The following is a 12178-nucleotide window of genomic DNA, read 5'->3' as shown; positions in this document are numbered from 1 at the left end:
ACACACACACACACACACACACACACACACACACATACACACACACACACACACACACACAGACACACACACACACACACACACACACACAGACACACAGACACACACACACACACACACAGACACACACACAGACAGACACGCAGACACACACACACACACACACACACACACACACACACACACACAGACACACACACAGACACACACACACACACACACAGACACAGACACACACACAGACACACACACACACACACACACACACACACACACACACACACACACACAGACACACACACACACAGACACACACACACACACACACAGACACACACACACACAGACACACACACACACACACACACACACACACACACAGACACACACACACACAGACACACACACACACACAGACACACACACACACACACACACACACACACAGACACACACACACACACACACACACACACACACACACACACACACACAGACACACACACACACACACACACACACACACAGACACACACACACACAGACACACACACACACACACACACACACACACACACACACACACACAGACACACACACACACACACACACACACACACACACACACACACACACACACACACACACACACACACACACACACACACACACAGGAGGTCTGCAGATCAGTATCAAGACGGTTTTCTGCTATACAGAAACGTGTGTGTTGTGCACACACGTGTTGTGTAAATATGTCCATGTGATATACCTGTGAGGAGGTTCAGGTGTGTGTGCTGGACCTGCTGGGACTCCATCTTGTTCCTCTTCCCCCAAAACGCAGCTTGTAAATAATCAGAAACCTTTGAGGTTCTTCCCTGCAGCTTAAAAAGTGGTGCTGAAACCCGGGAATAATCCCAGAGAATATAAACTGGATTGTGAATTCGATTGAAGCTGCAGAGGAACAGCAAGAGAAGAAAACACTGAGAAGGATGAGGAGAGACTGACGGGGATCCAAACCTTTACCTTTACCTGGTCGGGACAGGGAGGAGGACAGAATAAAAACTGCTTTGGAGAATGTGGCTGGCAGAGAGGATGAGACAGAATCAGTTTGACCTGTGAAGATGTTTCCTGAGCTTCAGGTGCACCAGACCACAACTCACAGCACTGGAGGGAAGATCTGCTCCTGGAAGCGGCGGGAGGCTGATTTTAGGATTTTTAAAGGAATGAGCAACACACATGATTTTATTAAAAAGTGGTGCTATAATGATGCAGTATATTCTATGGAAGATGATGATTTAATGTCATCTTTTGAATAGGTGGTGAAATTTTTGTGGCATGAATTGCATTGTAGAGCTCTATTTATTGTTACAGAAATATGTTTTGGTTAGTAAAGTCTTTTTAATATAGATTTTTTTTAAATCACAAATCAAATGTGAGTATCTCTCTCTCTCTGTTCTGCTTGTAGTTTAGATTCTGTTTGCTGCGAGGTGTGTGATCTGTAGTGAGGACAGCAGCTGTCACGTTTATAAATAGTATATAAATAATAATAATAAGTTATAAATAATTGTGACTCATCTCAAGCAGCAGTTGGTCGAGAAGTCTCTTTCTTTTGGATCCAGTTTTCTCCTGTTTTCAGTTTGGAACTTAAAACCTTTCATTTCATTTCTCTTGTCAAGGAAGTTTTTGATTGTTTGGGCAACGCTCACCTCCGAACCCTAAAAACAATAAAAAGAGCTGCTACATCATGAAAACTGATTGTTGTTTCCCCAGAAACAGAACAGCAACATAGAGATCAATCATGCTGTCCCTGTGTGTGTGTGTGTGTGTGTGTGTGTGTGTGTGTGTGTGTGTGTGTGTGTGTGTGTGTTTCGCTGCAGTTTGCAGCCAAACTCTTTTTGAGTACTAATTTTGATTTTTGTTGCGCCTGTGTAACATGCAGTTCCCTTTGGCAACAGCAGAGGGCGCAGTGATCAGCTGTAGCCTCGTGTAACACACCCGCTGCTCCACCAGGGGTCGCTGTGCCGCTGTGACGTCACGGCGACATGCGCCACTTATCAGGTCCAGCGTAATGTGAACATTAGCTTGTTAGCTAATCATTAGACCATTAGTATATCTATCCAAGTGTTTGTTAGCTTCTTAGCATTAGCTAATCATTAGCTCATTAGTGTTAGCTATTCGAGGGGTCGTTAGCTTCTTAGCATTAGCTAATCATTAGCTTGGTAGCTCATGATAGCTAAAACACCTGGTTAATGTGGGGCTAAGGTTAGGGTAAAAGTTGGGAAACTTTAGCTAGCAATGTTAGCTACCATTAGCAAACACGCTAAAAACAAACTCCTGTTTTGCTTGGATGTGGATCTGAACCAGACTCTGGCGCCCCCTGTAGACCACGTCACAGCCACAGTGTCACTCCGACACGCTGCCCTCTGGTGGACCGGCGGCTCTGTTACGCTTTGCCATGACGCCGGGCTGCTTGCCTTGTCAATATTATCAATAAACATGAGTGTGATGATGGTAATAAACATGTAATAAACATGACTGCACACAGAGATGCACAATCTGTGTTTGAATCAGTTTGAAAATGAAAAAGCAATAACAATGGATATTGTGAGCAATGAAATATCAATCAATCAATCAATCAATCAGTCTTTATTTATATAGCGTCAAATCACAACAGAAGTTATCTCATGACGCTTTACAGGTAGAGCAGGTAAAGACCGCGCTCTACAAATTATAGTAGAAAAAAACAACAAGAAACCCAACAGATATGCCTACTGGACTAAAATACATAAAGTCTGCAGTTAATTTTAGAATAAACAAATGTGCATTGTTTTGTTTGTAAAAGACTGGCGCCCCCCTGTGGTGACAGCTGAGCAGTGATGGGATGAGCGGCTGCTGCGTGAAGAAAGAATCTGATGGTGCAGAAACAACAGACTGAGCCTTTAATCGCTCAGCGGCATCCACCAATCACAGTAACTCAGGAAGTGACACACCCAGTCTTTGATTAGACTTTGATTTATTTTAAAAGTTGGAACATCCAGGAGCTTGAAAAGAGCCCAAACTTTAGCCCAGGCACACTTCTCCAAACAAGTAAAAAAAACAATAAATTATGCATTATTAGTATTTTACTATAAAATAAATTACAAGGGGGAGCTTGGATGGAATAACGTTTTCACATTTCACACATGATCAACAACATGGATCTTGATGGGCGGGGCAGTATTTACAGGGCGGGGCTACTGGCAGCAGCACTAAGACAGGATTGTTATGGTAGGCGGGGCTACTGGGGGAGGGGCTACAATTGTGCACTGGGTATCCATGGTGACCCAGCACCTTATGCAGTTTAAACTGTCCATTGTTTGAAATGACTCCTTCAGTGTCTTTCTGGGAACCTTCTGGTCTGTGAGAACCGCTCCCATTGGTCCAGACATCGTTCACTGTCTTTAGTCACGTGACATGAACATTAAAAACCTTGTCAGTTTTCAAAAGTCAAACACAGCAGTGTGACTTCATGCTTATTCTGTCAATCACTGATCAAACATCTGTCAATCAATCTCAAAGTAAAGATGGAAAAAGTTGCAAGTGTCAGCAGGGGGCGCTACTCATGTGTTTCTCATGACGTCACTGTGTGCACATGGCACCATCTTAGGGACGACGCCCTTAGCTAACACCACAAGGAAAAACTTTATAATGTCCCAGGAAACCTGGGGAGAAGAAGAAATAAGTGGCAACGTGCACATATTCAGCACATAATACACACATAATACACATCAACGCGTTCAGCGCCCCCTGCTGGACCGAACGATATCAGAACGATATCAATCTTTATATGCTACGACCTTTGGAGGCCATCAGCTTTGGTGACGCCATGTTCAACAGGTTTTGCAGTCACCATAGCGACGGTTTCCAACATGGCGCCAACAAAAAACGAGTGACATCAGAGAAACACCTGGACAGAGCAGCAGAGCATTAGCTTGGCATTGTAAACCTGACCAGACCCGGCCTGTGTCCAAAATCACTCACTCGTTCACTCGTTCACTTGTTCACTACACGGTGTTTGTTTGTCACACAGGGAACGTCACGCAGAGCCGCTGAACAAACTTTCAGAAACCAAAACCTGCAGCTCCAAACGAAGCCGTTGAGTGTGTAAAGTGGAGTTTGTTGATGAAACAGGCAGCAGACAAGCAGCACTCACCTGTTCCCACAGTCTTCCCTCACGTAAACACACCTTGGAGGTGGGAGGAATCAGTCATGTTAGTAGGCTAGTAGGTGTTGGCTTGCAGGTTACAGTCCACACCTCAGGTAAATAAACACAGCGGGGAAATGTGTCATTGTCTGATCATCAAGCTGAGAAGCTTCTCCTCCTCAGGTGGAGAGACAGAAGTGAAGCAGCTGTAAAAACTTTATATCAAACCCAGTTTCTTCTCACCTGACCTTCAACGAGCTGCCGGCAAAACATCGTCAGCGTGATTTGTGCCGCTCAAGACTTTTACAAATCTCTATCACCTCGGACATGCAGCTGCTGTTTGAAGTCCAACTGACAAATTTCAGAGTTAGCTAGCAAAACTTCCCGTTTTTATCACATGTATTGTTGTCATCCTGTGTAAACAGCTGCTCAGTCACACGTGGTCACATGGTCACACTTTGCAGTGCACTGTGGGTATTTCCTAAAGGATTATATAATGAATAAAATTTACCCCCTCTTTTCAATAAAATTTACTGTTGAGAATTAGCACCCTACATCAAAATGTCACACCATGTAGTGGACAGGGAGCAATTTCAGACACAGACCAGACCAGACCAGTAGATACCAGACCAGACCAGACCAGACCAGTAGATACCAGACCAGACCAGTAGGTGCCAGACCAGACCAGACCAGTAGATACCAGACCAGACCAGTACCAGACCAGTAGATACCAGACCAGACCAGTAGATACCAGACCAGACCAGTAGATACCAGACCAGACCAGTACCAGACCAGTAGATACCAGAGAGCATCAACATGACACATTAAGGATGTTCAGGTAGATGGCTGTGAGATCGGCAGGTGAGCAGACAGACAGGTAGTTAGACAGACAGAGACTTAGGTGGACAGACAGAGAGACAAGCAGCAGGTAAGCAGGTAGGCGAGCAGACAGACAGGCAGAGAGACAGACAGGTTGCTGAACAGTAGAGTAGTCCAGACACTAGAGGGGTTTGTGACATCATCACCGCGGTAACAATCTGCATGGGTGAAGCCAGGGTGGGAAGAGGCGTTCTGCGGTTGCTAGACAACAGCATCTGTCCAGTGTGTAGTTAGCGGAGTGGTTTCTATGGTAACTGGTCACGTAATGCTGCCTCATCTCCATCTCTAGCTCTATCTTTGATCTGTTTAATCGTTCTGATGTCTGTCTGATCCGTGTGATCCATTTCTGACTGATTTCATTTGATCTGCTGGATCTGATTGGTGAGGTTTGTTGTTTGATGTCTGATGTCTGCAGGATCTGTTTGAGGTGTTCAGATCTTTTTGGCATCTCTTTGATCTGGGTCTGATCTATATTTGTCTTCTCTTTGATCTGTGTTCGATCTGTTTGATCTCTGATCTCTGTTCACTCTGTTTTTCAGAAGAAGCTTCCAGTCCTGCGGGGCCGCGGCTCCAACATATTAAAGTGTTTTGTTACCAGACTTCCCCAGTGCTCTTCCTTTACGCATCACTTCCTGTGGTGAGAAGTCATCGTCTGCCCACATCGCCGCCTAGTGGCCTTACGGGTCAAGCACTAGACTAGTCGACTACTCTGCACAAAGCCTACAAGACAGATGCACAGACAGGCAGACAGACAAGCCGGCAGACAGTCAGACAGAGAGTGAGACAGAAAGACAAGAGAGGCAGAGAGAGAGGCAGAAAGGTTAGGAGTGCTGGGGTGAGACAGGAGGCAGTTGGCATCTGAGCCACAACCAGAGAAGTTTTCATTCTGCCGTTCCTCATTAAGACACACACCACACTGCTGGTGGTGATAACAGCAATCATGCTAGTAATTATGTTAGTAAGTGCTGGCAGTGGGAGGAGCTTGTATTTTAAAATAGACCAATCAGTGCAGAGTATTCAGGTTTTCTGCCCGAGGCTCAGTCTGTGTCGCTAACCGAAGGACTGCTTCTTCTTGTTAACTGCACATGCGTGTGTGCAAGATGGCTGCCACACGTGTCCTGCGGTCACTCGGCACATCAGAGCCGTCAAGGTGAAGGCTGCACATCTGACGCAGCACCTGCGTAAACCAGGTGCACAACACTGCCACTGATGGAAAGCTGGCCGTTTTTAATGCGCCGCCACAAAGTGTAGTTCCCCAAACTAGAACAAACATAAACCAAATATGAAGGTCATGAACATCACACCTGTTCCTTTGTTACACCTGTTCCTTTGTTACACCTGTTCCAACGTCACACCTGTTCCAATGTTACACCTGTTCCAACGTCACACCTGTTCCAATGTCAAACCTGTTCTTTTGTCACACCTGTTCCTTTGTCACACCTGTTCCAACGTCACACCTGTTCCAACGTCACACCTGTTCCAACCCCACACCTGTTCCAACGTTACACCTGTTCCTTTGTCACACCTGTTCCAACGTCACACCTGTTCCAACGTCACACCTGTTCCTTTGTCACACCTGTTCCTTTGTCACACCTGTTCCAACGTTACACCTGTTCCTTTGTCACACCTGTTCCAACGTCACACCTGTTCCTTTGTTACACCTGTTCCTTTGTTACACCTGTTCCAACGTCACACCTGTTCCTTTGTTACACCTGTTCCTTTGTTACACCTGTTCCAACGTCACACCTGTTCCAACGTCACACCTGTTCCAACGTCACACCTGTTCCAACGTCACACCTGTTCCTTTGTTACACCTGTTCCAACATCACACCTGTTCCAACGTCACACCTGTTCCAACGTCACACCTGTTCCTTTGTTACACCTGTTCCAACATCACACCTGTTCCAATGTTACACCTGTTCCTTTGTCACACCTGTTCCTTTGTCACACCTGTTCCAACCCCACACCTGTTCCAACGTCACACCTGTTCCAATGTCACACCTGGTCCTGTGTTACACCTGTTGAGTTACCTCCTAACCAGCTGTTAAAAGCTGAGGCTCGTCTGTCTCTCAGCTCCTGGTTTCTGCTCCAGTTTGTTCAGCTCAGTTTCTGTGATGCTACATGGCGTAATCTGTAATCTGTAATCTGATGAAGGTTTTCCTCCTCAGACTCATAATCCAAACCAAAAGTTAGCTTTGGAAACAAATCTGATGTTACCAACATGGAAGATGTTGTCTCAGTTACCTGTTGGCTCGCTGAACAGGAGCAGAATCACCTGCAGCTGATAGATGATCACCTGATAGATGATCAGCTGATCATCTATCAGGTGATCGTCTATCAGGTGATCGTCTGACAGAATAATCCAGACAAAGTGATGTAATAGTAAATCACACGTGGCTCGTGACCAACCAGATTGCTTCAACAGGAACATGCTGAGTCAGTTTGGCGTGATGACATCACTTCCTGCCTTCATAGGAGATGCTGTGTGTGTGTGTGTGTGTGTGTGTGTTGGGGAAAGAGAGGGCTGAAGTAGCTAATCAGGACACATGCTTAAGTTGCCATGGCGATAGCATGCAGCAGCGGTCAGGGAGCACAGACAGGCAGCAGACAGAGCTAGAGCTAGATAATATAGATATAGATATAGGGCACACAGACAGGCTCCAGCGTCACTGTCTGAGAAACATTCACTTCAGTAGATATAGGACACATAGACAGGAAGAGCAGAGTATAGATGTAGGACACACAGACAGGCAGAGCAGAATCTAGCTACAGGGCACACAGACAGGCAGAGCAGATCTATAGATCTACAACCAACAGAACAGGGACAGACAGGCAGAGAGAAGATCGCCTGGTATCCATAGAAACCACCCGATGACATCATCAACACTAGTGTTGGTGGATAAGGCTGGGCCAGTCTGACCACACACACACATACACACACACACACACACACACACACACACACTCACACACACACACACACACACACACACACACTCACACACACACACACACACACACACACACACACACACACACACACTCACACACACACACACACACACACACACACACACACACATTATCAAAACAGCGTCCCAGAGTGTTGACATTCAGAGCTGCTGGTCGACTGATTGCAAAGTTAAAGGTCAGAGGTCATCTGGAGTTCATACAGAGGTCATCAGGAAGTCGTTAGCAGGTCATGTGACCTCCACGCAGCTGATCACAGGAGTTCAAACGAAGGTCAAAGTTCATCTTTAGCTCACTTGGACGGCACACAGAGGTCATACAGAGGTCACAGGCAGGTCACATGAAGGTCATGTAGAGGTCACATGAAGGTCATGAAGAGGTCACATTTGGCTCCATCAGTGTGTGTGTGTGTGTGTGTGTGTGTGTGTGTGTGTGTGTGTGTAGGTCCTGTGATGGTACAAAGATCCTCCAACTGTCAGTGGATCCATTTATGGAGGTCACATGGAGGTCACATGGGGGTCATATGAAGGTCATATGAAGGTCATATGGAGGTCATGTGTAGGTCATATAAAGGTCACATGGAGGTCATATGGAGGTCACATGGAGGTCATATGGAGGTCATACGGAGGTCATGTGTAGGTCATATAAAGGTCACATGGAGGTCATATGGAGGTCATACGGAGGTCATGTGTAGGTCATATAAAGGTCACATGGAGGTCATGTGTAGGTCATATAAAGGTCACATGGAGGTCATATGGAGGTCACATGGAGGTCATATGTAGGTCATATGGAGGTCATGTGTAGGTCATATAAAGGTCACATGGAGGTCATATGGAGGTCACATGGAGGTCATATGTAGGTCATATGGAGGTCGTGTGTAGGTCATATAAAGGTCACATGGAGGTCATATGTAGGTCATATGGAGGTCATGTGTAGGTCATATAAAGGTCACATGGAGGTCATATGTAGGTCATATGGAGGTCATATAAAGGTCATATGGAGGTCATATAAAGGTCACATGGAGGTCACGTGGAGGTCATATGTAGGTCATAGCACCTTTGGCGTTGCTGTCCAGAAAGACTTTGATGTAGGAGGTGGGGACATATCCCTCCTCTTCGTGGTTCCTGCGTACTCTGGTCCAGCCGTCGCCTTTGTCTTCTTCCACCACAGAAAGTAGTTCCCCTTCCACCATGGAAATGGTCCCTTCATTCTGACCTGGAGAACAAAACAAAATCCAACATGGAGGACGAAAATAAAAACACACCGATGTCACAGAACCAGAAAAATACAACAGAATACATCAGCTACTACTGTATCACAGAGAGAGGAAGAAGACGCACAGAACCGACCAGAACCGACCAGAACCAACCAGAACCATCCAGAACCGAACAGAACAGAGCAGAACAGAGCAGAACAGAACCGACCAGAACCAACCAGAACCGAACAGAACAGAACAGAGCAGAACAGAACAGAGCAGAACAGAACAGAACAGAGCAGAACAGAGCAAGGTAGAACAGGGTAGAACAGAGCAGAACAGAGCAGAACAGAACAGAGCAGAACAGAACCGACCAGAACCGAACAGAACAAAGCAGAACAGAACCGACCAGAACCGAACAGAACCGACCAGAACCGAACAGAACTGACCAGAACTGACCAGAACTGACCAGAACCGAACAGAACAGGGTAGAACAGGGTAGAACAGAGGAGAACCTTGGAACGGGTAGAGCGACTTGCAGGTTCCGATGCTCGGCAGAGGTTCTTCATCATCAAAGTCGTCATCAAACTCCGAACTCCGAGACTTAAAGTGAAGCTCAGCACTGTGATCCTCTGTATAACTGCCATCAGGACTGAGAGACAGACAGGCAGAGAGACAGACAGACAGACAGGCAGGGAGACAGAGAGAGAGACAGACAGGCAGGCAGAGAGACAGGCAGACAGGCAGACAGACAGACAGGCAGGGAGACAGAGAGAGAGACAGACAGACAGACAGACAGGCAGGCAGACAGACAGGCAGACAGGCAGAGAGACAGACAGGCAGGCAGAGAGACAGACAGACAGAGAGACAGAGAGAGAGACAGACAGGCAGGCAGAGAGACAGACAGACAGAGAGAAAGTTAGGTAAGAGAGACAGGCAGACAGAGAAAGACAGTTATAGGCAGGCAGGAGAGAGAGAAAGTCACAGTCAGTAAACAGTAAACAGTTAGTAAACAGTCAGCAAAAAGTAAACAGTCAGCAAATAGTCAGTAAACAGTAGACAGTCAGTTAACAGTCAGTAAACAGTAAACAGTCAGTAAAAAGTCAGCAAAAAGTAAACAGTCAGTAAACACAAAACAGTCAGTAAACTGTTAGTAAACAGTCAGCAAAAAGTAAACAGTCAGCAAACAGTTAACAGAAAGTAAACAGTCAGTAAACAATAGAGTCAGCAAACAGTCAGTAAACAGTAAAAAGTCAGTAAACAGTAAACAGTAAGCAGTCAGTAAACAGCAGTCAGTAAAAAGTCAGCAGTCACTAAACAGTCAGTAAACAGTTAGCAGTCAGTAAACAGTCAGTAAACACTCAGCAGTCAGTAAACAGTCAGTAAACAGTAAACAGTCAGCAGTCAGTAAACAGTCAGTAAAGTCAGCAAAAAGCAAACAGTCAGTAAACAGTAAACAGTCAGTAAACAGTCAGCAGTCAGTAAACAGTAAAAAGCCAGTAAACAGTCAGCAGTCAGTAAACAGTCAGCAAACAGTCAGTAAGCAGTCAGTAAACAGCAAACAGTCAGTAAACAGTCAGCAGTCAGTAAATAGTCAGCAAACAGTAAACAGTCAGCAGTCAGTAAACAGTCAGTAAACAGTCAGCAAAAAGAAAACAGTCAGTAAACACTAAACAGTCAATAAACAGTCAGTAAACAATAAACTGTAAACAGTAAACGGTCAGCAAATAGTCAGTAAACACTAAACAGACAGTAAACAGTCAGTAAACAGTAAACAGCCAGTAAAAAGTCAGCAAAAAGTAAACAGTCAGTAAACACTGAACAGTCAGTAAACTGTCAGTAAACAGTCAGCAAAAAGTAAACAGTCAGCAAAAAGCAAACAGTCAGTAAACAGTGAACAGTCAGTAAACATGCAGCAGTCAGTAAACAGTAAAAAGTCAGTAAACAGTCAGCAGTCAGTAAACAGTCAGCAAACAGTCAGTAAGCAGTCAGTAAACAGCAAACAGTCAGTAAACAGTCAGCAGTCAGTAAACAGTCAGTAAACACTCACCAGTCAGTAAACAGTCAGCAAACAGTAAACAGTCAGCACTCAGTAAACAGTCAGTAAACAGTCAGCAAACAGCAAACAGTCATTAAACGGTAAACAGTCAGCAGTCAGTAAACAGTCAGTAAACAGTCAGAAAAAGTAAACAGTCAGTAAACACTAAACAGTCAATAAACTGTCAGTAAACAGTCAGCAAAAAGTAAACAGTCAGCAAACAGTTACCAGAAAGAAAACAGTCAGTAAACAATAGAGTCAGCAAACAGTCAGTAAGCAGTAAAAAGTCAGTAAACAGTAAACAGTCAGTAAACAGCAAACAGTCAGTAAACAGTCAGCAGTCACTACACAGTCAGTAAACAGTCAGCAGCCAGTAAACAGTCAGTAAACACTAAGCAGTCAGTAAAAAGTCAGTAAACAGTCAGTAAACAGTCAGCAGTCAGCAAACAGTCAGTAAACAGATAGCAAAAAGAAAACAGTCAGTAAACGGTAAACAGTCAGTAAGTAGTCAGCAGTCAATAAACAGTAAATAGTCAGTAAACAGTCAGTAGTAAGTAAACAGTCAGCAAACAGTCAGTAAGCAGTCAGTAAACAGCAAACAGTCAGTAAGCAGTCAGTAAACAGCAGTCAGTAAACAGTCAGCAGTCAGTAAACATTCAGTAAACACTCAGCAGTAATTAAACAGTCAGCAAACAGTAAACAGTCAGCACTCAGTAAACAGTCAGTAAAAAGTCAGCAAACAGCAAACAGTCAGTAAATGGTAAACAGTCAGCAGTCAGTAAACAGTCAGTAAACAGTCAGTAAAGAGTAAACAGTCAGTAAACAGTCAGCAGTCAGTAAACAGTCAGCAAACAGCAAACAGCCAGTAAAAGCAAACAGTCAGTAAACAGTCAGCAGTCACTAAACAGTCAGT

The 12178-nt window shown here is 44.9% G+C and overlaps 1 protein-coding gene across 1 annotated transcript in view; it reads right to left on the bottom strand.

Moving 5' to 3' along the window:
- Positions 1-5311: 5311 nt before the first annotated feature.
- The window catches only part of fnbp1a (formin binding protein 1a), a 25137-nt gene continuing 18270 nt past the window's right edge, over positions 5312-12178 (bottom strand). Inside the window, exons 15-17 of the mRNA XM_030061216.1 lie at positions 9743-9879; positions 9089-9247; positions 5312-5782 (exon numbers count right to left, since the gene is read on the bottom strand). Of these exons, the coding sequence (XP_029917076.1) occupies positions 5754-5782; positions 9089-9247; positions 9743-9879 (325 nt within the window). The 3' untranslated portion in view covers positions 5312-5753. The remainder of the gene's footprint in view (positions 5783-9088; positions 9248-9742; positions 9880-12178) is intronic.

Source organism: Myripristis murdjan, chromosome 9 (genome assembly GCF_902150065.1).
Source record: "Myripristis murdjan chromosome 9, fMyrMur1.1, whole genome shotgun sequence".
In the NCBI taxonomy this organism is placed as follows: domain Eukaryota; kingdom Metazoa; phylum Chordata; class Actinopteri; order Holocentriformes; family Holocentridae; genus Myripristis; species Myripristis murdjan.
This window is presented reverse-complemented; position numbering and strand designations above follow the sequence as displayed.